The sequence below is a fragment of the Mobula hypostoma genome, chromosome 5 (assembly GCF_963921235.1).
Source record: "Mobula hypostoma chromosome 5, sMobHyp1.1, whole genome shotgun sequence".
Classification (NCBI taxonomy): Eukaryota; Metazoa; Chordata; class Chondrichthyes; order Myliobatiformes; family Myliobatidae; genus Mobula; species Mobula hypostoma.
The window spans coordinates 141,030,770-141,058,250 of NC_086101.1; the positions used below are offsets into that span (position 1 = coordinate 141,030,770).

The 27,481-nt window shown below is 43.4% G+C and overlaps 1 protein-coding gene across 1 annotated transcript in view; it reads right to left on the reverse strand.

Moving 5' to 3' along the window:
* Positions 1 to 27,481, reverse strand: part of pgm5 (phosphoglucomutase 5) — a 201,782-nt gene that overhangs the window by 129,563 nt on the left and 44,738 nt on the right. The window contains exon 2 of the mRNA XM_063047659.1: positions 567 to 729. Coding sequence (XP_062903729.1) covers positions 567 to 729 — 163 coding nt within the window. The remainder of the gene's footprint in view (positions 1 to 566; positions 730 to 27,481) is intronic.

A 27,481-nucleotide genomic window follows, 5' to 3' on the forward strand; every position in this document is an offset into this window, starting at 1 on the left:
TAACCTACCAACCAGTATGTCTTTGGCCTGTGAGAGAAGACTGAAGCACCCTTATCATCAGTTCCATGGTGTTGTCCTATGCCATTTCTGTATTCTCCTCCAGGTCTACAACCATCCAAATCTTGCTGTCCTCCACTTCTGTCCTACCATTGCTAATCACTCCTTCAGCTTCCTAAACCCAGACACACAACCATTCTAAGACTATCAGAGAACACACCATGTTGCCCAAGACTGAGCTGCTGCTTTTAAGATTTTATTCTTTAACCCAGTGACAGTTTTGTATTATTGTATCCCTGTGAATCATCTCAGAAGAGGGTATTTTACATTCTGATGTTCTGACGTAAGGTGCAAAGTGCTGACTGTTCATTCCTCTCCATAGATGCTGATTGACCTGCTGAGTTCTTCTATCCTTTTCTGTGTGTTGCTCTGGATTTCCAGCATCTGCAATTTCTCTTAATAACAAGTACTGTCTTTAGAAGATATTTTGTCTATTTCTATTGTGGTCCACACCTCTAGCTATCTAACTGCACCTTCTCACGAGTCAGTGATAGGAATGTGGGACTCACCTCCGTTAGCCACATTAAACTTCACACCAAAGTCCCCGCCTGGTCCTCCAGGATTGTGACTTGCTGTGAGAACAATTCCTCCAATGGCCTTCACCTTCCTGATAATGCAGGAGACAGCGGGGGTGGACAGGATCCCATGCTGGCCGATCACCAGTCGTCCAATCTAAGCAACAGAGACATTCTGTTTAGAATAGCAATGGAGACTTTACCCTTAGCTTCCTGTTTCACAGGGCAAGCCTCACAGACAGACATATGAACAAGATAGTGTTACGATCCGGTAACAGTGCTAAGGCCGGTGTTAAATTCCAAGCAAGCTTTCTTCCATTCATCTTCAAGCAGCCTTTTTGAATGGATTTGCAGTCCAAGTGTTATGCAAACTGTAGAGGCCCATTTTGCAGTTCAGTTAGTCTTAGGGTAACTGGTCACTGGATGATACGGGTTTGGGTGGGGACTACCTAAAACCTTCAGCAACTTAGGCAGCAAAGGAAGGGAGTATTTCAGAGCCACTGAGCTAGATCATGTTCCTTTATGCTTGTTACTGGCACCACTCTCTGTGGCTGCACTCATGTCTTGAAGTCATGTGGGTCTGATTGAACTGGTGGCCTCAGTGACACAAATGTCCACTGAGGGAGAATGGAAAATGGGCAGGAGCTCGGCTGCACGTTACAGCAAAGGCTTTCAGACTGCTGTCAAAGCATCTAAAATTGGTTCAAAGGAATTTAAATAATTTATGAATAAGTTTTCTAAAATGCATTTCATTGTTAGAAATTAACCACAACGATTGAGTAAAGAACAAACAAGCTGTCCTTTTGCATTCAGTCAAAGTCAGTAACTACAGTAACACACACAACAAAATACTGGATGAACTCATCAGGTCAGGCAGCATCTACAGAAATGAATAAACAGTCAACATTTCAGTCTGAGACACTTTGGCAGCACTGGAAGGGAAGGGGGAAGATGCCAGAATAAATGGTGGGGGGAGGAGAAGAAGGGCAAGCTAGAAGATGATAGGTGAAGTCAGGTGGATGGGAAAGACAAAAGGCTGGAGAAGGTGGACTCTGATAAGAGAGGAGAATGGACCATAAGAGAAAGAGAAGATAGAGGTGCACTAGGGGGAGGTGGTAGGCAGGTGAGAAGAAGATCTGAGTGGGGAACAGAAAAGGAAGGAAAGGTGAGGGGGGAAAAGAAAATAAAAGAAAGAAAATTACCAAAAAGAGATATTGGTTAATGCCATCAGGTTAGAGGCTACCTAGATGTATTATGAGGTGCTGCTCCTCCAGCCAGAGAGTGGCCTCATCATGGCAAAAGCGCAGTCCATGGAACAACATATTGGAACAAGAATGGGGATAGGAAATGAAATGGATGGCCACCAGGATGTTCCACTTTTGGCGGATAGAGTGGAGGTGTTTCACGAAGTGGTCCCTCAATTGAAGTCGGGTCTCACCGGTGCAGTGGAGGTCACATTGGGAGCATCAGATACAATAGGCAACCCCAAAAAAATCACAAGTGAAGTGTTGCCTCACTTGCAAGGACTGTTTGGGGTCCTGAATGGAAGTGAAGGAGGTGTATGGGCAGGTGTGGCATTTCTCACGCTCGGAGTGATAAGTGCCAGGAGGGAGATTAGTGGGGAGGGAGGAATGGACATGGGAATCACAGAGGGAGATATTCCTGCAGAAAGCAGAGAGTGGGGTGGGGAGGGGAGATGAAGATGTGTTTGGTGGTAGGATCCCATTGAAGTTACGGAGAATGATGTGTTCGATGCGAAGGCTCGTGGGGACATGAGGAAGGCGGCATAAGATAGGGTGAGCACAGATGTTTGGGAAATGAAGAAAATGGAAGGTGAGGGCAGCATCAATGATGGAGGGAGGGAAACCCTGTTCTTTGAAGAAGGAGGACATCTCTGATTCCCTGGAATAGTAAGCTTCATCCTGGGAACTGATGTGGTGGAGACGAAGGGACTGAGAAATGGGAATACTATTTTTACAGGTGACAGGGTTGGAAGAGGAATAGTCAAGATAGCCATGTGGACTGGTAGGTTTGTCTCTAAAGAGGAAGACAGAGAGATTGAGAAAAGTGTTAGAAATGCAGCAACTGAGTTTACGGACAGAGTGGAAGTTAGAGGGAAAGTTGATTAAATTGATGAGCTCAGCATGGAGGCATGAAGCAGCACCAATTCAGTTGTCAGTGTAGCTCAGGGAGAGTTTGGGAGCATTACCGAGAAGAGTTGGAACATCGTCTGTTCTACGTAGACAACAGAAAGGCAAGCTTAGCTGGGGCCCGTACGGGTGCCCGTGGTTCATTCTTGAGTTTGGAGAAAGTGGGAGGAAACAAAGGAGGAATTATTGAGGGTGAGGACTAGTTCTGTCAGACAGAGTAGGGTGGTGGTGGTGGCGGGGAACTGCTTGCGTATTTTGTTGAGAAAGAAGCAGAGAGCTTAACAACCTACCTTACGGGGAGGAGAGAAGTCAGTAACTGTAGTCAAATGAATGGGCTTGAGCAACTAACTTGGGCCATCCCTGGCCTTTCACTGAGTGCCCAGATGCAAATTGCATTCCGTTCCTTGGCTCAGTATGTTTGCTTTACCATTGGTCTCAGTGCTGAGGCCAGCAACATATATGGAGATCACATGCTCTGCCATCTGACCTCCAGTTTGCTCCTGATTCCACACCACAATGAAGGAGTGTAAAGTTCAGGAGGCAGCAGATAGCAAACTGCAATGGGCCAGTGCTTCTCCGGCAAACCAGGAGCTAAAGCTCATTATTTTATGAGTCAATGTTTCAGGTGGACAATCTTTCATCAGAGTTCTAACTCTCCATTGCTACTCTTATGCTGCCTGCTCCATTAAATGCTCCTGGAAAATTCTGTTTTTATTTCACATTTCTCTTGTAACCTTTTGCAAATTAGTGGCCAGGCCTTAGCTGGATAGAATTTGAATCAGTAATTTAGACCGGAGGACTATAATTTAATAAATCTGAAACCCATCAAAATCAAATTTCCAAGACAGCTTTCAGATGAGAGCAGCACTGAAGGAATCCATGAGATCAGAAATTTTCCAGGCCCAGTCAATGCTGAGAAGATCAGGGAAGCTTCCTCAGGCTCAACTATAACGTTGGTGACATAAAAAAGGTGACACATCTGCTAGAGGCAATGCCTCACAGGTGTCAATCCTGATCTCTGTGTGGAGTTTGCACATTGTCACTGGTCACTGTGGGTGTCTCCTGAATGCTCCTGTCTTTTCCCACAAACTTGATAGATTATCTGTTCCACTATAAGTTGCTCCCTCTGTGTTGGTGAGTAGTAGAATCTGGGGGGAGTTGGTGGGAATGTAGGGAGAATAAAATGTAGGACTGGGCAAAAAATGGGTGTTTGATAATCATTGAGGGCTTAGTGGGGTGTAGTGCCTTCTCTGTGCTGCCTATGATTCTAAGAAAGTTATCTTTCTAAAACTTCCAGCTCCTGAAATCTCAGACCCCCTCATCTCTTCAATATCCAAATCCTTTCTCATCGTCCACCAGCAATTTCTAATTGCCCTGCTCTTTTTTCATCCCAAATCCCTCAACAGGATCACACCACCTTCTTACACAGGGTTATAGTCATCTAGACACACGAGTTGAGTAAGTACTTACGGGGATATATAGTATGTTGCTGGACTTGGGGTAAGTACAGGGAGGTGAGGCTGAACGGATCACTTTCAAAAACCCAGAAGAGCATTATAGGCCAATGGCTTCCTTTTGCACTGAATGCTTCCAATTCATGCTGAAAATGAGTGGTGTCAAGCAATATTCAATATCTCTTCCCTTATCATCAAGAGGGGGAATGCTTTTTTTATTTTATAATTTTTCAGGATGTTGGATTCACTGGTAGGACCAGAATATATTGCCTATTTATAACTGTACTTGAACTTCTGTGCTCCTGACGTTACTCAAGGCAGTGAGTCCTAGGACTCAGGCTCAGCAACAATGCAGGAGAAACAGAGCATATCCCGGAACTGTGTGCAACTTCAGTGTGAGCTTGTTGGGCTTGTTATTGCGTTGTTTTAAAATGGTCACAATCTTTAGCCTCAATGTGTTCCCCTTATCTCATCTAATCGGGGTCTTCCCCCATCCAAACCAAACACAGTCCAACTTCCTGAGCTCTAAAGTCATGCAACAAGAAGTCAAACTGCCTGATTTATCTTTCCTCCTCGTCATATTCTATTGAAGTAGAGAGGTTTGCAAGGATATTTATGGTTCTACGCGTCTGCATGACTGCATGTTTCTGTGGAAATAATTGGGTTTCACTGTGCAACAAACAGGGTTGTTTATCATGACTGAATTTGACCAGAAGTAACCGTCAGCCTTTTCTCCAATTTAGAATATGTTGATGCATTCAGAATAAGTTACCCATAAACCTCCAGCCTGAGAAGGAGAGAAAAACTGCGATTTCCTTTATTCTGAAACAGTGATTTACCGTCAAAGAAGAGCTTATTTTGGTGAGCAGGGATGGTGAAAAAATAACACGAGCCCAGGATGGCGTGTGGAAAAATTTTGTTGGCACACAGCATGCACTGTTGCCTGCTGATTCTTTAAACCAACCCATAATAAAAAGATAAATGCTGATTATCTTTACCGCCATATGAAGCAGTAAATAATTTTTTACAACCCAAGAGGAGTGAGATGTTTTCAAACCAATCGTCTCATGTCAGCTTGGCACCAGTTAGGCGGTTGTGAGAAAAGGTGATGTTGGATGATACATTTTGAAATCCTCACTGACCTAGTGTACAGATCAGTATTTGGATAATGAACGGTTGTGCCAATTGGTATTGGCTTTGCTCTAGCTTATATTTTTTCTTCTTTTGTTTGTGAGTGAACACTGGATATTCAGTAATAATAATGGTAAACACTGTCTGAAGGTTAGCACCTCCATGAATAATTATTTTTTCGCAATAATCATATTATATCTATATTATTAAAACTTTATTTAAGTTTATCGGTGAGATTTTTAAATTGTATTTACCCTTTTCAACTAGTTCAGAATGTCAGATACACCAGGAAAAAACAAAAACATTCAAATGATGGGAGAAGCTGCAGAAATTTGTCAGAGTGGTGGAGTGAAAGATTTGACAATAGGACCATGAGATAGAGCAGCAGAATTAGGCCATTTGGCCCATAGAATCTTCTCCTCCATTTCATCATGGCAGATCCAGTTTCCCTGTCAGCACCAATCTCCTGCCTTCTCCCCGTATCCCTTCATGCCTTGACTAATCAAGTACCTATCAAACTCTGCCTTAAATATACCCAATGACCTGGCCTCCACAGCTGCCTGTGGCAACAAATTCCACATATTCAACACTCTAGCAAAAGAAATGCCTCCTCATCACCATTCTAAATAGACATCCTTCTATTCTGAAGCTGTGTCCTCTGGTCTTAGACTCTCCTACCATAGGAAACATGCTCTCCACATCCACTCTATCGAGGCCTTGCAACATTCCATAGGTTTCAATGAGATCCCCCCTCATTCTTCTGAATTCCAGTGAGCACAGGCCCAGAGCCATCAAATGCTCCTCATATGATAACCCTTTCAATCTCAGAATCATTTTCATGAACCTCCACAATCTTTCTTAGATAGGGGGCCCAAGCCTGCTCACAATACTTCAAGTGAGGCCTCGCCAGTATATTCTAAAGCCTTGGCATTACATCCTTGTTTTTACATCCTAGTTCTCTTGAAATAAATGCTAACATTGCATTTGCTTTTCTTACCAGCGACTCAAACAGCAAATTAACCTTTAGGGAATCCTGCATGAGAACTCTCAATTTTCTCTCCATTTAGAAAATAGTCTATGCTTTTATTTCTTCTACAATGTGCATAACCCAACATTGTATTCCATCTGCCACTTCTTTGCCCATGGCATGATTAAAAAGGGTGATGAAACATTATGCATTTTATGTTCTGAAACAGATGTGGCAAGACTTACTCCTTAAAGTGGCATTATGAAACTGTTCATAAATGGCTTTGCAATAAAAGTAAACAAGAACAAAAAGGACACATTTCTCAAGAAATCAGCAACATAGCATGCAGTCAAATACTTCGATGAGGTTTACTTCAGGTAGTTCCAATTTAGTTGCTGCTGCGTTTGGAGTTTCAAAGATGATTGCTTAACATGGAGAACCACCAGCGACCGGGAATATGTTAAGAATCATGGCTATAGTATGCTACTCTCCTCCGAACCAGAAAGAGAAAAAAAATACTAGCAGATTAAGGATTTGTCAGTGAGCAGAAACACAGTAAAAGGTAGAATATTAATGATGGGAACAAACATAGCAGAACCACTTACAAAAGACATTAGTTCATGTAAATTTCTTTCCATTTATCTTGACAAGAGCTCTGATGTTACATCATCAGCTAGGCTAGCCATTGTTGCTGAATTTTGTGGGGGTGATGAATATACGAAGAACTGATTAACTTGATAACGTTACCTTAATATACCATAGGGGGTTGAAACATTGTAAGAATGCAGTAAAAGAATTGTCTGGTTGACAAGTTAACCTTTTGAAAATAGATTCTGTGACAACTGATGTGCACCCAGCATAATTAGTAAAGAGGTGAGTGTTGTCAAACTGTTCACAAAATATGTTGCTCATCCACTGATAGGCTTTCATTGCAGAGTACACAAGGAAGATTTGCCAAAGATCCAAAGATACAAAGTACAGCTATTATTAAAGCATGTATGCAGAATACAACTCTGAGATTTGTCCTCCTGCAGGCAGCCATGAAACAAAAAAAAAACCATATAACACCTTCAACGAAAGCATCAAACACTCAATGTGTGAAAAAAGAACAAATTGCGCAAACAGCAAAAAGTGAGTGAACAACACATAGAATTACAAACATCAAACCAGGAGACCAGGAGTATACAGTTTAGTTCAGCTCATCAAACTAGGGGACCAGGAGCATGCAGTTTAGTTTAGTTCATCGCTGCTCTACAGTAACAGGCTGCAGAGCCAGTCTTCACCAAGGAGCCCCAGTCTGCATTGATTGCCCCAATCAAACTGCTCAAAAACTGCAGAAAAAAGTAACCATAATCCAGAAACACATGCAATATGAACCTCAAAGTCCCCCCCCAAGACAAGTCCACAACGACCAGCCTCTCAATCAATCCTTGCCGAATAGACACCCCTCCCCCAGCCCACAAGACTCCTGCTCTTTCCTCCGACAGCAGCTAATGAGAGGAGAGGATGACTGGTCAAATGCAGGCAAGTGCTGCCAAACACCCACCCATGCTCTGCTCTTGTCTTCATAGACTTCAACCTTGCTTGACACCTCATTCAGAGAGAAGCAATGGAATTGATCATGGGCTCGCGGCCCGCACCCAGGCCATACTGTCCACTTTCAAGCTCACCGAACTCTCTCTGAGACAGCAAAGTGCCAGCACGCCATCAAACTGTAAATCATCAACATACTCATGTGAGACATTGTTGTCAGTTATGAACTTGGTGAAGTCTAACTATAGGAGTAGACTTACTGATGAAACTAGAGTGTGTAAATTGAAGGAAGGCAAGGGTTAAGGTAAAATCCCAGCAAAAATAATTTGTAGATAGTTTACCATCAGGCCTTTGAAGAGCATAGCTTTCCTTTGCCCAGCAGGAGACTGGAGCCATTTGGCATACCAAGACAAGATAAGGGTACAAACAAAGGATTTCAGGGTGACAATTATCATTGGTCAGTTACTTCTTGAATTCTGAAGTATTATTGGCCTTTAACTTGGAGATTATGTTGGCTATTATTGTCCGTATTATTGTAGTGTAATTGATTATTATGTAAAGAAGGAATTTGAACATATGCAATGTCAACAATTGGTCAATATCTGTATCCACTGGTCAATTTATGAATAAAAATGGAATTTCTTTGTTCAAACCAGAACGGTGTGATGACAGGAGCCATGCTGCTCAGCTGTGCACAAGTAAATAAAGTGTGAGTTTTCAGAGTCCACTGCTACCATAATTTTTTATGACTGGAGAAGGTTATTCCGTTCCTTTATTTCATGCTGGCTCTCCAAGTTGAGGAGGATCTTCCTTCCTCCCCTTCAAAATACTGTCAGTAGCTTACTGCTACAGCAATACCACATAGTGCAAGGGAACTGGGCTCAATCGTGACCTCATCAGATGTCTGTGTGGAGTTTGCACACTCTCATCTTGAACATATGGGTTTCCTCCCACATCTCAAAGATGAACACGTTGTTAGGTTAGTGAAGTCCAAAGTTCAAATTTCAAAGTACCATACTTTGTGATTCATCTTCTTGCAGGTAGCCACAAAATAAAGAAACACAATAGAACCTATTAAAAACACACACACAAGAAACACTGTCAACATCCAACGTGTGAAAAAAGGAACAAATCACGCAAACAATAAAAGAGTAAATGAGCACACAGAACATGGCTGCAGAGGTCCCGAAAGTGAGTCCACAGCCACAGAGCCAGTTAGAGCATTGCTGTCGGTCCAGGAGCCCGATGGTTGCAGGCCACAGCCAGGGAGACAGTTCTGCAGAGAGTTAGCCATTGTGCATTACCCCCAGTGTAAAGGAAAATGGTAAAAGATGATGGATGTTGTGTATTTAATATGCTGGGAATATTTCAGTAGAATTGTAAATATATTGTTTGAAACATAGAAACATAGAAAACCTACAGCACAATACAGGCCCTTCGGCCTACAAAGTTGTGCCGAACATGTCCCTACCTTAGAAATTACTAGGGTTACACATAGCCCTCTATTTTTCTAAGCTCCATGTACCTATCCAAAAGTCTCTTAAAAGATCCTATCGTATCCGCCTCCACCACCATTGCCAGCAGCCCATTCCATGCACTCACCACTCTTTGTGTAAAAAACGTACCCCTGACATCTCCTCTGTACCTACTCCCAAGCACCTTAAACCTGTGTCCTCTCATGTTAGACATTCCAGCCCTGGGAAAATGCCTTTGACTATCCACATGATCAATAACTCTCATCATCTTATACACCTCTATCAGGTCACCTCTCATCTTCTGTCACTCCAAGGAGAAAAGGCCGAGTTCACTCAACCTGTTTTCATAAGGCATGCTCCCCTATACAGGCAACATCCCTGTAACATCTCCTCTGCACCCTTTCTATGGTTTCCACATCCTTCCTGTAGTGAGGCGACCACAACTGAGCACAGTACTCCAAGTGGGGTCTGACCAGGGTCCTATATAGCTGCAACATTACCTCTCAGCTCCTAAATTCAATTCCACGATTGATGAAGGCCAATACACCATATGCCTTCTTAACCACAGAGTCAACCTGCGCAGCTGCTTTGAGCATCCTATGGACTCGGACCACAAGATCCCTCTGATCCTCCACACTGCCAAGAGTCTTACCATTAGTACTATATTGTTTGATTAAACATTCTTTGTTTGTTTAAATAATTAATTACAGGTTAAATGTAAAAGTACAGGAGTGTCATACAATTACGCCACCATATCATATGTGTGCTCCTCACTAAATGTAAAACAAAGACCATACACGTTATTCCCAGATCTGTGTTTTCCTTTTGATTAGTTTTTATGTTTTGGAGTTATAAAAACATAACAGTGGTGATCAATAAGTCTTAACAGTAAACCCAAGACATTTACCTACCTGTTGAAGCGCAGAGAGACATGCATGTACAAAAAAAGCACAACATGCTTTCTTCACAAGGGGACAGAGACAGCCGAATTTTAAAAAGGCAGAAAACAGACAAAATTCAGGGGTTTGTAAACATTGAGTACTGGATAATAATAATCATAAATTAGAAAAGCAGAAATAGCTGTGTACATCGGAAAGATAGATACATTTATTTGATTACACAAGAGATAACTGGATTTTATAAACTGAGTGAATTAAATGGCATTTTAAAGCAAATGGAATAGCCAACGAGAAACGAATGCCCATTTTGCTGCGTGTAATAGGTGGAGGAACATACAGTTTGCTTAGAAGTTTAACTGCTCCAATGAAAGCAGCTGAAATAAGTTTTGCTGATATCGTGAAAGCAGTGCAAGAACATTTGAACCAAAACCATTGTTGATTGAGGAACACTTTGGGTGAATCAAAAGGAAAGGGAGTCCATTTCAGCTATTGTGGCTAAATTGAAGAAATTGTTTGAGCATTGCCAGTTCAGTGATTGGCTTAATGATGCACTGAGAGATTGTTTTATTTGTTGGAATCCTACAAGAAAGCATTCAAAAATGGCTGCTGACTGAATCACAACTGACATTTAAAAGGCAGTTGAAATTGTTGTATCAATGGAGCCATCAGCTCGAGATGCAATTGAGTTGCAGTCAGGAATGAAAGTGAGCATGAACAAAATTGCAACGGCTAAACAGAAACTGTCCTGACCAAACAAGTTGTGTTACTGTTGTGGCAGGGGCTCATATACACCAGACCAACGCAGGTTTAAAGGCAAAATTTGCAAAAAATGCAACAAGGTAGAACACATACAAAGAGAATGTCAGGCATACAAAAATAAATGGGATGCACAAGAAAGAGAAAAAGATAAAATGTCAGTTTGCAGTTTCAAAATGAGCACTGAGCTGTAGGCTGTTGATGAAAAATTTGATGAGAGTGACATGGATGACGAGATTACGGAGTATCTGATGAGATTATGGAGTACCTGGAGGCACATTACAAGATAGACCAAAGCCAGCATATTTTCCTGAAAGGGAAATCCTGCCTGACAAACCTACTGCAATTCTTTGAGAAAATTACAAGCAGGGTAGACAAAGGAGGTCCTGACGAAGGGTCTCGGCCCGGAACATCGACTGTACTTCTTCCTATAGATGCTGCCTGGCCTGCTGCGTTCACCAACATTTTTTGTGTGTGTTCTTTGAATTTCCAGCATCTGCAGATTTCCTCGTGTTTGCATAGACAAAGGAGATGCAGTAGACGTAGTGTACTTGGATTTTCAGAAGGCCTTTGACAAGGTGCCGCACATGAGGCTCCTTAGCAAGATAAAAGCCCATGGAATTACAGGGCAGTTATTAGCATGGATGGAGCATTGGCAGGTCGGCAGAAAACAGAGAGTGGGAATAAAGGGATCCTATTCTGGCTGGCTGCTGGTTACCAGTGGAGTTCCACAGAGATCGGTATTGGAACTGCTGTTTTTTTACGATGTATGGCAATGATTTGGAATATGGGATTAATGGATTTGTGGATAAGTTTGCCCATGATACAAAGATAGGGTGGAGGAGCGGGTAGTGTTGAGGAAGCAGAGAGCCTGCAGAGAGACTTAGATAGTTTAAGAGAATGGACAAAGAAGTGGCAAATGAAATATAATGTTGGAAAGTGTATGGTCATGCACTTTGGTGGAAGAAATAAACGGACAGACTATTATTTAGATGGGGAGAGAATTCAAAATGCAGAGATGCAAAGACACTTGGGAGTCCTTGTGCAAGAAATCCTAAAGGTTAACCTCCAGGTTGAGTTAGTTGTGAAGAGGTGAATGCAAAGTTGGCATTCATTTCTAGAGGTATAGAATATAAGAGCAGGGATGTGATGTTGAGGCTGTATAAGGCACTCGTGAGACCACACTTGGAATATTGTGTGCAGTTTTGGGCTCCTTATTTTAGAAAGGATGTACTGACATTGGAGAGGGTTCAGAGAAGATTCACAAGAATGATTCTGCGAATGAAAGGGTTACCGTATGAGGAACATCTGGCAGCTCTTGGGCTGTATTCCCTGGAGATCAGAAGAATGAGGTGGGATCTCGTAGAAACATTCTGAATGTTTAAAGGTCTGAACAGATTAGATATGGCAAAGTTATTTCCCATGGTAGGGGATTCTAGGACAACGGGGCTCGACTTCAGGATTGAAGGACGTTCTCTGAAAACTAAGATGCGGAAAAATTACTTTAGTCAGAGGGTGGTAAATCTGTGGAATTTGTTGCCACAAGCGGCTGTGGAGGCGAAGTCATTGGGTGTATTTAAAGTAGAGATAGATAGGTTCTTGATTAGCCAGGGCATCAAAGGGTATGCGGTGAAAGCAGGGGAGTGGGGATGACTGGAAGAATTGGATCAGCCCATTATTGAACGGTGGAGCAGACTTGATGGGTCGAATGACCTACTTCTGCTCCTATATCTTATGGTCTTATGGATTGAGTAACCTTGAATTTTAGATGTGAAAACTAACAAGAGACAAGCAATATGGCTTACATCAGAAGAGAACGGCAAATTAATTAAAATGGAATTGGACACTGGCTCAGCTGCTTCAGTCATTCCACAAAATGAGTTTGAATGGCATTTCACAGATACTGAACTGAAGCCTGCAGATATCCAACTAAGAAATTATACTGGAGAAACAATAACTCCTGTGAATTAGTTTTGTAACAGTGAAATACAGCAAACCTACATTGGGTTTGTTTGTAGTCAAAGCAGGAAGGCCAGCATTGTGAAGCCATGATTGGCTGAGATAACTGCAACTTGATTGGGGATCCATCCACCATTTGCATGCCACATTCCCTACAACAGAGTCAACTGAAGGTGAATTAAGAAATGTACTGGGTGATGCCACAGCAGTGTTCAAGGATAGCATTGGAAAACTCAAACATATCAAGGGTAAAATAGTGTTAAATGAAAATGCCACACCCAAACTTTACAAAGCCAATCCAGTTCTTTATACCATCCATGATAAAGTAGCCAGTGAGCTAGATCGCATGGAGGCTGAAGGGATTCTTTCCAAGGTTGAGTGGGCAACACCAGTAGTCCCAGTTGCCAAGAGGAATGGGTCTTACAGGATCTGTGGTGATTTTAAGGTCACCATCAACCCAGTACAGTAGGTGCAGTCATGTCACACATTATGAGTGATGGAAGTGAACACCCGGTAGCTTTGGCATCACACTCCCTTAACGCTGCAGAGAAAAATTATGCACAGATTCACAGAGCGGCCTTGAGTCTGGTTTGGGGTGTAAAACATTTTAACCTGTGCTTGTATGACAGACAGTCTACCCTCATTACTGATCATCGACTACTAGTGTCCTTTTTCAGTCCACAGCTGGGTGTTCCACCAACAGCAGCAACATGGATGCAGAGGTGAGTTCTGCTTCATAGAGGACACAATGACAAGATTGAACTCAAGAGGATGACTAATCATGGAAATGCTAATAGATTGTCCCACTTACCCTTGGAAAAGAAATAAACCTGAAAAATTTACAAAAGAAGACACTTCCATTCATGTATTCTTCCTAATATAAATTTGAAAGTCTCCTTATTATGGCAGAGATGATCAAAAGAGAAACCAGAAAAGACCTTACACTGTCTCAGGTCTACATGGCCACCCACATTATCTGGAAGGTGCAACAACTCCAGATCTCCATTTTTATCAAAGCCGGGATAAACTTGTCCTTGACAGGGGTTGCCTTATGTGGGTATTGAGAGCTTAGCTGAGATCTAAAGTGCTGGAGTATCTGCATGCTGGTCATCTAGGCATGGTCAGACTGTAAGTGTTGGCTCGAAGCTTTGTCCGGTGGCCTGGGATAGATCAGCAAATCAAGCATCTGGTTAGGCAGTGTTCAGGATGCCAACAAATCCAGAACATGCCAAGAGCAGCATCTCTCCATCCTGTGGATTTTGCTCGACTATTCATGGGAATAAATTTTTTGGTAGTAGTGGATGCAGCTACAAAGTGGCCAGAAGTGTCCCAATAGCCTCCACTACAGCCTCACACACTGTTGATGTGTTTAGAAGCCTCTTCTCAAGGACTGGTGTTCCAGAACACTTAGTCAGTGACGGTGGCCCTCAGTTTGTTGTGGCACAGTGTCAGTCATTCCTGCAAGCGAATGGAATAAGCCATATTACATTTGCATTGTAACGCCCAGTTACAAATGGCTTGGCTGAAAGGTTTGCTCCGAGTCTAAAGAATGCACTGTGATCAATGTCAGTGGAACACACTACACGGACGCTGAATCAGAAGCTCATTTACCTCCTCCTTGCATTTCACAATGCAGCACACTCCACAACCAACAACTCACCAGCTACGCCGTTCCTCATCCCTTGTGCTCACGCTTGGACTTCCTCAAACACAATCCCAGAGGAAGTAAGCAAGCAAGACAAACAGCTGAGACAAATTGAGGGCTCCTTAAACAAGGAGATTCAATGTTTCACTCCTGAACAAGCAGTCCTGGCGAGGGACTACATAATCGATCAAAAGTGGGTACTTAGAAAGATTAAGGTTGGAACTAGACCACTTTCCCAGACAGTGGAGATAGCGTTTTGATGTCATCTGGGGATGACACATCGGTCACTTGAGGAGAACAAGGTCAATTGTTAGAGAAGAAAGGTGTCCAGAGCTGTCAAAACAACTACAAGCGCCACAGAGGAGGCCCCAGAATCTAAGATTGTTTCACAGCCATGAGCCTCATCTACCAAAACTGTTATCCCACAAGAGTAAGAAATACTCCACAGCGATTAAATCTCTAGGCCTGAATGGGACAACTTTAAATTTACTATGCTATAGTAGTTATATTATATAGTATAATACACAGATAATGAGCAGATTTAAGCCATTTGGCCTATCAGGTCTGCTCTGCCATTTCATCATGGGTGATCAATTTTCCTCTCAGCCCCAATCTCCTGCCTTCTCCCCATATCCCTTTATACCCTGACTAATCAAAAATTTATCAACCTCTGCCTTAAATATACCCAATGACTTGGCCTCCACAGCTGCCTGTGGCAATGAATTCCACAGACTCAGCACTCTCTGGATAAAGAAATTCTTCATCTCTGCTCTAAATGGGCATCCCTTTATTCTGAGGCTGTGCTCTCTCATCTTAGACGCCCCCACCATCCTTTCCACATCTACTCTGTCAAAGTCTTTCAACATTCGATAAGTTTCAATGAGATCCCCTCATTCATATATGTAAATTGAGATACATTCTATACTGAGTTGGAATTTAAAGCTAAGCAGGGAGGTGTGTTTGTGTTGTGTGTTGTGCAGGGAGGGAGGAGAAGATGGTGGCGCAATGCAGCGCGCGCGGCCGTTCTGAATGATATCGATTATGTGTTAACTAGGGGCCGTGCACAATCCGGATTTGATGGAGACAGCTGTGAGAAGCGCGGAGGAACACCTGGAGTAACTTCTGAAATGCCTGCTTCGCTGCCGCTGCTACTGTGCGATCCAGAATCTCCGGAGGGAAAGGCCCTAAATCTTCAGCTTTGCCTATTGCCTGTTGCCGGGGCTGGGGTCGAAGCGCTCGGCAGAGATGGTGCTCGGTGCTCGGTGTCGGAGAGCTGGTTGGAGGCTCGGAGTTTTTGGACGGACTCGGAGTCAGACTGTGGTTGGATGCTTCCAGGATGCTGCATCGGCAAGTTGGCGGCGCTGGAGGTTCACCGTCTGTGTGAGATGATGGGACTTTCGAGAGACTGAGACTTTTACCATGCCATGGTCTGTTCTTATCAAATTACAGTATTGTTTTGCAGTGTTGTAACTATATGTCATAATTATGTGGTTTTTGTTAGCTTTTAAGTCGGTTTGTCATGTGTTTCCGTGATATCATTCTGGAAGGACATAGTATTGTTTCTTAATGCATGCATTACTAAATGACAATAAAAGAGGACTGCGTGTCCTCATAATCTCATCTAATCTAATGTTTACATAATATTTGAGTAATCTTGTAAATATATTGTTTGATTAAGCATTCATTGCTTGTTTAAATAATTCGTTATGGGTTATATGTAAAAATACATGAATAGCATACGTCATCACTCCACCATGTCAGATATGCACGCCTCACTAAAAGTAAAATGAAGAGCACACACCTTATTTCCAGATCTGTGTTTTTCTTTCACTGTTTCGCAGTTACAAAACATAACAGTCCGTGTTGCTGAGAATATGGGGAGAACAAAAATGGGATTAGTGCAAGTGGGTTCACATGGCACGGTGGGAGAGAGAAGGGAGAAGAGGTGAATGGAGGGAGAAAAGAGAGGGAGAATCTTCAAAGCCACTTGAGAGGAAATTTAGGGACTTGGATTCAAATCTCAGCACATCCATCCATGCAGCAGCCTCTCAGTACTGCACTTACTAGCCTCATTTCCACAGTCCTATCTCTGCAGCGGGATTGAACCTACAACCCCATGAAACAGACTCCAGTCACTGGTCCATGCCTGACACTGTATAAACCACAAATAAAAACAGAAAGCTGAAGGCAGTTAGCAGGCCAGACCTGATTTGCTGAGCGCCTCCAGCGTTCTCTGTGTTTTTTTTCCAGATTTCCAGTTTCTGCAGTTTTGTACTTTCGCTCTTTATAAACCACTGCTGCTGTCGCGTGGAGATCTGAACTGTCCCTTCAGTGATCCCTCAGTGCTCTGCCTCCTCCCATATTGCCAACTATCAGAACTTCACTGCCTCCATCCAGCTACTGTGATTATTTTTCTCTTTGGGCTGAAAATTAAATTTGCCGATGCTTTATGAACACATAAATTAAGGATCCTTAAGGGATTCACCAGGTTAATTTGGTCCCTTCAGTGTATTCAGTCCCACTCCAGAGACTTGTACACAAATGGTTCTGTTGACAGCCCAGGGAATGGTGTGTAATTGTAGATGCTACATTTTAGATGAGTTGTTCACTCAAAACTCAGGTGGATGTAAAAGACTGCACAGCAGTATTGTCGTGAAGAGCACTGGAATTGTCCTGTGTCCTAGCCCAATACTTTTCCCTTAGTCAACATAACTGAAAACCAGATTACCACTTAAATTCCCATCAGTTATGGCTCTGAACACCATGAGGTTGTGGTTTTAATACCCTCCCCCGAGACTTGAGGACAAAATGCAGTCAACACTACGGTGAAGGAACTTCCACCCTGGATCCTACACACCGGGGGTATTTTACAATGGCCTGCCAACCTGCACACCTTTGGGATACAGGGGGAAACTGGAGCATCTAGAGAAAATCCATGCATTTACGGTGAGAATGTGCAAACTCCACACAGGGAGCACCAAAGGTTAGAATTAAACTCTAGACTTTGGGATTGTGAGGTAGTGGCTCTGCTGGCTGTGTCATTGTGCCTCTGACACCTTATTGAAGGGAAGGAGTAAAGATTTCCACAATGGCTTGGGGTAAAATTTATACCTTGATTAGCATCACTGAAATATTATTTTGATCAGCTTGCTATTGGGCTGGGTCAATATTCATCTCCTGATCTATGCAACTAAGAACACATGGTCTGGCCATCATAAACATTTCTTCTAAGTCATACAGCGGACAATGAAGATGATTATCAAAAGTTACAGGGGTATCTTGATCTGTTGAGTAAGTGGACTGATGAATGGCAAATGCAGTTTAATTTGGTTAAGGGTAAGGTTTTGCACTTTGGAGAGTCAAATGCAGGTAGGACTTTCAAAGTGAATGGTAAGACATTGAGGAGTGTTGAAGAACACAAGTTCAAGTAAATGACTCCATGAAAATGGAGACAATAGACAGGGTAGTGAAGGAGGCTTTTGGCATGCAGGCCATCATCAGTCAGGGAATTGAGAATGAAAGTTGTGAGATTGTAGTGCAGTTGAGCAAGGTACGGGTGCTTTTTAAAAATATATTAATTTACGGGATGTGGGTGTCTCCAGCTAAGTCAGCATTTATTGCCTATCCCTGGTTACCTTTGAGAAGGTGGTGATGAGCAGCAGTCCCTGAGGTGTAGGTACCCACAATGCTGTTAGGGTGGGAATTCCATGATTTTGACCCAGCGACAATGAAGGAACGGCGATATGTTTCCAAGCCAGGATGGTGAGTGACTCGCAGGGGGATTTCCAAGTGGTGGTGTTCCCAGGTATCTGCGTCCTTGCCATTCTAGATGGTAGTGGTCGTGGGTCTGGAAGGTACTGCTTTAGGAACTTTGGTGTGTTGTTGCAGTGCATCTTGTAGATAGTGTACACTGCTGCAACTGTTCGTCAATGGTGGAGAGATTGGATGCTTGCGGAAGGGGTACCAGTCAAGTGGGCTGCCTTGTACCGGGAAGTGTCAAGCTCCTTAAGTATTAACAGAACTTCAGTCATCTAGGTGAGTGGCAAGTATTTCATTACACTCCTGACCTGACCCTTGTAGATGGTGGACAGGCTTTGGGGAGTCAGGAGGTGAGTAACACGCTGCAGGATTCCTAGCCTTTGAACTGCTCTGGTAGCCACGGTGTTTATATGGCTAGACCAGTTCAGTTTCCTGTGATTGGTGACCCCCACGATGTTGATAGTAGGGGATTCAGTGATAGTGATGCCACTGAATGTCAAGGGACAATGGTTAGAGCCCCTCTTGTTGGAGATGGTCATTTCCTGACACCTGCATGGCTCAATGTTACTGGCCACTTGTCAGCCCAAGCCTGGATATTGTCCAGGTCCTGCTGCACTTGGGGATGAACTGCTTCATGATCTGATGAGTCATGAATGGTGCTGATCTTTGTGCAGTCATCTGCGAACTTCCCCACTCCTGACCTTATGACGGAAGGAAGGTCATTAATGAAGCAGCTGAAGATGGTTGGTCCTAAGACACTTCCCTGAGGAACTCCAGCAGTGATGTCCTGAGGATGAGATGATTGACCTCCGACTACCACAGCCTTCATCCTTTGTGTCAGGTATGATTCCAACCAGCAGAGGGTTTGTCCCCTAATTCCCATTGACTCCATTTTAGCAAGGGCACCTTGGTGCCATACTCGGTCAAATACTGCCTTGATGTCGAGGGCTACCTTGATGTCACTCTCACCTCACCTCTGGTATTTAGCTCTTTGGTCCACGTTTGGACCAAGGAGGCGATGAGATCAGGAGCTGAGTGGCCTTGACGGAACCCAAACTGGGAATCCGGCAGCAGGTTATTGCCAGGTAGGTGCAGCATGAGAGCTCTGTTGATGACCCTTCCATTACGTTGCTGATGATTGAGAGCAGGCTGATAGGGTGGAATTGGCTGAGTTGGACTCATCCTGTTTCTTGTGTACGGGACTTACCTGGGCAATTTTCCACATTGCCAGGTAGATGCCGGTGTTGTAGCTGTACTGGAACAGCTTGGCTAGTGGTGCAGCAAGTTCTGAAGCACAAGTCTTCAGGACTATTGCTGAGATTTTGTGTGGACCCATAGCCTTCGCAGCATCCAGTGTTTTCAGCTGGTTCTTGATATCATGTGCAGTGAATCAGACTGGCTGCATACTGACACCTGGGATGCTAGGGACTTCTGGAGGAGGCCAAGCTGGATCATCTACTCGGCACTTCTGACTGAAGATTGTTACAAATGCCTCAGCCTTGTCTTTTGTGCTGGGCTCCTCTGTCACTGAGGATGGGGATATTTGTGGAGCTTCCTCCTCCAGAGAGTTGTCTGATTGTCCACCACCATTCACGGCTGGATGTGGCAGGACTGCCCAGCTTAGATCTGATCCGTTGGTTAGGAGACTACTTAGCTCTGTCTATTACTGGCTGCTTATGATGTTTGGCATGCAAATAGTCCTGTATTGTGGCTTCACCAGGGTGACGCCTCATATTGAGGTATGCCTGGTGTTGTTCTCGGCATGCCCTCCTGCACTCTTCATTGAACCAGGGTTGGTCCCCTGGCCTGGCTGTAATGTTAGAGTGGGGGATTTACTGGGCCATGAGATTACAGATTGTAATTGAATACAATTCTGCTGTGCTGATGGCCCACAACACCTCATAAATGCCTGGTCTTGAACTGCTAGATGCGTTCAAAGTCTATTCCACTTAGCAGAGTGGTAGTGCTACACAATGTGAAGGAGAGCTTCTTCAATGTGGAGACAGGATTGAGTCTCCACAAATACTGCGCGGTGGTCACTTCTACCAATGCTGTCATGGACAGGTGCTTCCGTGGCAGACAGGTTGGTGAGAATGAGGTCAGGAGTGTTTTTCCCTCTTGCTGGTTCCCTCACCACCTGCTGTAGTCCCAGTCTAGTAGCTATGTTCAGTAGGACCTGACCAGCTCAATATATGGTGGTACTACCGAGCCACTCTTGGTGATAGACATTGAAGTCCCCCACCCAGAGGACATTCTGTGCCCTTGCCACCATCAATACCTCTTCCAAGTGCTGCTCAACATGGAGACGTACTGATTCATCAGCTGAGGGAGGATGGTATGTGGTAATCAGCAGGAAATTTCCTTGCCCATGTTTAACCTGGTACCATGAGACCTCGTGGGGTCCAGAGTCGATGTTGAGAGTTTCCAGGGCAACTCCATCTCTACTGTGTACCACTGTGCCACCACCTCTGCTAGGGTCTGTCCTGCCAGTGAGATAGTACATATCCAGGAATGGTGATGGTGGAGTTCGGAATGCTAACTGTAAGTACAACTATGTCAGGCTGTTGCTTGACTGGTCTGTGAGACAGCTCTCCCAATTTCGGCACAAGTCCCCAGATATTAGTAAGGAGGACTTTGAGGGTCGACAGGGCTGGTTTTGCCGTTGCCGTTTCCAGTGCCTAGGTCAATGCCAGGTTATCCCTCCGGGTTCATTCCGTATTTTCTTTTTAGTGGTTGGATACAACTGAATGGCTAGGCCATTTCAGAGGGCATTTAAGAGTTAACCACATTGCTGTGAGTCTGGAGTCACATGTAGGCCAGACCAGGATTTTAAACGGCATTAGTGAACCAGATGGGTTTTTACAACAATCAAATATTTTCATTTGATTGTTGCCATGGTGGGATTTGAATTTATGTCCCCAGCGTATAATTGGGTTTCTGGATTACTGATCCAATGGTAATTACCACTATGCCAAATCTCCCCTTTTAGCATATGTGGCCATACTTGGAATATTGAGTTCAGTCTTTGTCATCCTGCTATGGGGAAAATATTATTAAACTGGAAAGAATGCAGAAAAGATTTACGAGAACGTGGCCAGGACATTGAGGAATGAAATATAGGGAGAGGTTGGATATTCTGACTTTATTCCCTGAAGGGTGGGAAACTAAGAGATGTTCTTATAGAGGTGAATAAAGTCATGAGGAACATAAATAGGACTAATGCACTCAGTCTTTTTCCCGGGGTTGGGGAATACAGACTAGAGGGCACAGATTTAAGATGAGAGTCGTGGAGTGCTACAATAGAGAAATGAGCCCTTTGGTCCATCTAATCCATGCCAAACTATTTTTGACGTCCCTTTGACCTGCACCTGGACCATAGCTCTCCATAAGTCTCCAACCCAGTACTTACTCAAACTTCTCTTGAGAAAGAGGGTAAAGATTTAACAGGAACTTGAGGGACAGCACTTTCCTACACAATAGGTGGAACGTATGCAAACTGAGCTGCCTGAGGAAGTGACTGATGCAGGCACAAAAGCAACTTTCAGACATCCCACCTCTCCCGGAACTTCCGGGAGTCTCCCGCATATTAATAGTGGCTCCCTGATGCTCGCAAATTATATACAATATCACAGAAATCCATTTTTTTGAGAGCAAGTGAAAGAAAAGCAAGAGAGAGCGCGAGATCGACCACGAGAGAGAGCACGCGCACGAAAGAGAGCGAAAGCAAGCAAGAGCACGCGAGCGAGAGCGCTTGAGAGCGCGCGAGCAACCACGAGAGAGAGAGAGAGAGAGAACACGCGCCATTGCAGAGTGTTCCAAAAAAAATAAAACGTACATCACCCCAGGCTACACTAAAGTGTACCCCTGCCTAATAGGGGTCAAAAATAATGACAGTGTTGCTCGCTGCACTGTTTGCAACAGTGACTTTTCTATTGCCCATGGTGGGTTAAGACTCTGGCCATCAAAAGCAACTTTGAATAAACTCTGTCACCCCCACCCCAGGATGGCCCACGAAACAATTGTATTGCTATATTTACGCTCTATTCTTGGTTGGTGCGACTGTAACGAAAGCAAATTTCCCTCGGGATTAATAAAGTATATCTATCTTAAAAGACATGTTGAGGTGAGTTTAACAGGTGTCATTCGTTCATTTGCATACTTAACGTTATTTAAACTAGCTGGCCAGCTGCTAGGGAGCTACTCTATTGCAGACATCCCACCTCTCCCGGAAGTCTCCCGCAAATTGATGGTGCTACCTCCCTGAAATGAGTTTTTGCAGGGTGGGATGTCTGAACTTTTAAAAGACATTTGGAAAGGTACATAGAGTGCAAATGTTTAGAAGGTTATAGGCCAAACACTGATAAATGTGACTAGTTTGGACGGGTACCTTGGTTGGCATAGATGAGTTGGGCTAAAAGGCCTGTCTCCATGTTGTATGACTCTATTAATGTTGGCAGAATTTTGTTGTCTAAAATTTGGCTGCCTCCATTCCAGCAATGACTGCACCTCAAAGAGTATTTCATTGGCAGTAAAGTGCTGTGGAGCGCTATGAGTGGCTGGGTGCAAGCAATATTAATACATACTCCACCTTCCAGAAGGAATTGGGCCAGTTTCTGATTAGGGCAGTAATTGCAATATAAAAGAGAGGGCATCAGTCAATAGTACAACTGGTAGTGTGAATGGAACAGTGCAACTTTAAACCTAGAGGCCTAGAGGTATACCTATACACATCTTCAAACAAGGCAAGATACATCAAGAAGATATCTGTGATGCTTGATTTTACAAACTGAGGCAAAAAGTACAAAAGCAATTTTTCCTTATTGAACTCCTCATTAATCACAGCTTTCTACTGAAAGATTGTATTCAAATCTAGGCATAACACTTTAAGGAGGAGGTCAAAGCCTTAGAGAGGGTGCAGAGGAGATTTACTGGACTGATTTCAGGTTGACGCCTGTAATGTTGAGTGGCTGATGAAGCTGAGTTATTCGTAACAGAGGTACTCTAAACTGTGAATGCTTTTGTTAGAAAAAATAAGGTGTGGCTGTTCTCTGTGTCAGGAGGGAGTAGTAACCAGAGGTCAATGTTTTAAGAAGATTTGCAAAAGAACCAGAAAAGGAGATGGAATGACTTTTTTTTTGACAGAGGGTTGCTGTGCCCTGCACTAAATTGCCTCAAACAAGCACATTTAATAAGAACTTTCAATGGCAATTGGGTAAATATTTTGAAACAAAAATGGGGTGGGGAAGGGAAAGAAGGGGTAATATTTGCTTGGCTTGGAGAAACAGTAGGGAGAATCAAAGTTCAAACTAAATTATATTATCAAAGTACATATATGTCACCATATACAACCATGAGATTCTTTTTAGAATAGTAACTATAACAGGATCAATGAAAGATCAACCAGAGTGCAGAAGACAACAAACTGTGCAAATGCAAATGTAAATAAATAGCAATAAATAATGAGTATATGAGATAATGAGATAAAGAGTCCTTAAAGTGAGATCATTGGTTATGGGAACATTTCAATGATGTGACAAGTGAGTATAGTTATCCCCTTTTATTCAGCACCCTGATGGTCGAGGGGTAGTAACTGTTCGTGGACGTGGTGGTGTGAGTCCTGAGGCACCTGTACCCTCTACCCGATGGCAGCGGTGAGAAAATGGCACGGCCTGGGAGGTGAGGATCTCTGATGATGAAAGCTACTTCTCCACGATCCACTTTCAAAGAGATAGTACAGGTTTAGTGGATCAAATTGCCTCCTTTGTGCTCCATAACAGGAGCAGGTAAAGATTCAAAAATTCAAGGTACATTGTACATGGCTCAAAGTACGTGAGCTGGTTTGATGCATCCAAGTTGATCCAAGAGAATGTATTATGTTTTATTGATCTTGCACCTTTTCTTTCCTCATAGTGTGGAGGGACGTGAGGTAAGAATAGGTAGGGATGGCAAGGTTGCTGATCTTTGTAAGAAGTGCTAAAATGAAAGCCCTATCGTCAAAGCACGTAGTGTCAACTTGACACAGCATGTTATGGACACAGCCCATTAAAATGTTGGTCTAAAAAAAGTGTAGCATATATTACATCCAACAGCAGGGTTAAACAATTCTGCTTCGACTGAGTGAATTCCAGCAAATCAACTTTACAGATGCAAGCAGGCAGCTGCAGTCCAAGAGCCCCTGGATCCAATTATTCTCTTGATACTCTAAACTGGATATCCAGGGTCAGATCCACACAAACATAAACCACACAGCAATAAGTACAAAACCAGATGTGTTGAAGCATATTTCCCAATTGTCTCTGACTGCTGATGTCTTCCTGATCTTATAATGTTCTCACAATCTCAGTGGAAATATTATTACTACAAATCTTGTTGGAATAGTGATGGACTGCAAATGGTGCACACATTATTAGAACTCCAATCATATATTCAGCCCAGAGATTGGAGAAAGGCATCATGAGTTACAAAGTTCCTGATCTTATTGGTCAAGTTATTCTGTTACAGTAACATTTGCACTCTAAAACGTTTTGCCCTCTCTGCCCCAACTATTTTGAACAATTTGCACATTAATTCACCAGAAGGACATCTATGGATGTCAGGCTGTCCCAGGCTGGTGGTTCATGGGATTGGATGTCTGTGCAAAAGGAGCTACTAAGGGCAGAGTGCACCCGGACATCAAACCTGGAGTTCGGAGTCCCATCATTGTTCTGTCTGGGGGTCAATACAAAGACAGAAGCCCGAAGGTTGATCGTAAGTTCGGAAGTTGAAGCCTGGAGTCTGGGGACTGGAAGCCTGGAGGTCTGTTCTGGATTTGGAGAACTGGCCTTGTGTGTCGGTGGATGTGAGGGAGGATGGAAAGAAGAAAAGAGGATTATTTTGCTGTTGTAGTTTTGTTGCCTGTTGCATTCAGTTTTATTGTGTTCTATGTTATTCTGCTAAGCATTGTGGGCACGCTATGTTGGCGCTGGAGTGCGTGGCAACACTTGCGGGCTGCCCCCAGCACATCATTAGGTGTGTTGGTTGTTAACACAAATGACACATTTCCCTATATGTTTTAATGTACATGTAATAAATAACCTCCAAAAGTCGACAACCTTGCCGTTTGGAGGTTTATATGCCTCAATGACCTGGAGAGCTATGTTGGTTGGAGTCAGAGCTTTATGCTTTGGCTTTTGGTAGGGTCATCCACACCAAACAAGTCAAAGGGTAGAGGGCAGACTAAGATCCACTGGTCCTCCAGGTTCAGGGGTTCAGCTCAGGGCTAACAACCTTGATTGGTAAAACAAAATTGTTACGGAAACAGCAAGGAAGAATCCTTCTACATCTGAGCGTGATGGTATTCCTGAGGCTCCTCCTTGGACTTGCATGACTGACAGTAGAGAAAGAAGGAAGAAGCTATGCACATGATGAAGGAAGCCCTGAACACTGCCAAAGATGGAGTGGATCACTGCTGCCCTAAATGCCAGTGGGGTAATAGAAACATAGAAACATAGAAAATAGGTGCAGGAGTAGGCCATTTGGCCCTTCGAGCCTGCACCGCCATTCAGTATGATCATGGCTGATCATCCAACTCAGAACCCTGTACCAGCCTTCCCTCCATACCCCCTGGTCCCTTTAGCCACAAGGGCCATATCTAACTCCCTCTTAAATATAGCCAATGAACTGGCCTCAACTGTTTCCTGTGGCAGAGAATTCCACAGATTCACCACTCTCTGTGTGAAGAAGTTTTTCCTAATCTCGGTCCTAAAAGGCTTCCCCTTTATCCTCAAACTGTGACCCCTCGTTCTGGACTTCCCCAACATCGGGAACAATCTTCCTGCATCTAGCCTGTCCAATCCCTTTAGGATTTTATACGTTTCAATCAGATCCCCCCTCAATCTTCTAAATTCCAACGAGTATAAGCCTAGTTTATCCAGTCTTTCATCATATGAAAGTCCTGCCATCCCAGGAATCAATCTGGTGAACCTTCTTTGTACTCCCTCTATGGCAAGGATGTCTTTCCTCAGATTAGGGGACCAAAACTGCACACAATACTCCAGGTGTGGTCTCACCAAGGCCTTGTACAACTGCAGTAGTACCTCCTTGCTCCTGCACTCGAAGCCTCTCGCTATAAATGCCAGCATACCATTCGCCTTTTTCACCGCCTGCTGTACCTGCATGCCCACTTTCAATGACTGGTGTATAATGACACCCAGGTCTCGTTGCACATCCCCTTTTCCTAATCGGCCACCATTCAGATAATAATCTGTTTTCCTGTTTTTGCCACCAAAGTGGATAACTTCACATGGGTAGCAAGTAAGTAAGTAAGTAAAAAATCGAAACATGAATTGCCTGCTAATCTTGCTGTGAAAAGTTAGAGCTGGTAATTTAATACACCCGTATCCTTTCAACAGCATGAAAATTAATAGTAGAGTAACTGGTGTAAGTAGTGGGTATATGGGCAGTAGTTGAAAACAAGCCTGGTTCCCAGTTGATAACAGTTGCATTAAATAATTCTCACATAAATGGACAACAATATTCAATAATGAAGATAAATTCTTTCATATCTGCAGCACCTTTTATGATCTTAATTAATTTTACAGCCAACCTTTCGAAATGTTAGTGATGTTATTGTGGCCATTTTTTTGCTGCGGGGGGGGGGCGGTTTAGGGATCTGCAAGTTTTGTTTCTTTTCTTTTTCATGCCGGGGTGTGCAGGAGGGGAAGTTGATATCTTTTCTTTCATCAGCACCCATGGTCTTTCTGTACTTCATGGCTATCTGGAGTAGATGAATACCAGAGTTGTATTGTATAAGCATACTTCGACAATAAAAAGAACCTTTGAACCTTTGGTCACATGTAGTGCAGGTGACAAAGAAGCAAAGAAGGTAATTTGCATGAACACACAAAACAGTATGTGGTACGTAGAACAGTGCAGCAGAGGAACCGGCCAACCATGAAGCCAAACAAAGCTAATCTCATGTTCCACATCCCTCCATTCCTTCCATGTCTGTATGTCTATCTAAATGCCTCAAATGCCACTATCAGTTCTGCTTCCATGAGCACATTAGGCAGGCACTTACCACTCTCTGTGAAAAAAGAACTTGCTTCAAACATCATCCTGAACTTTTCTCCCTCTCACCATAAACCTGTGCCCTGTAGTATTTGACATTCCTACCCTGGGAAAAAGACTCAGACTGTCTATC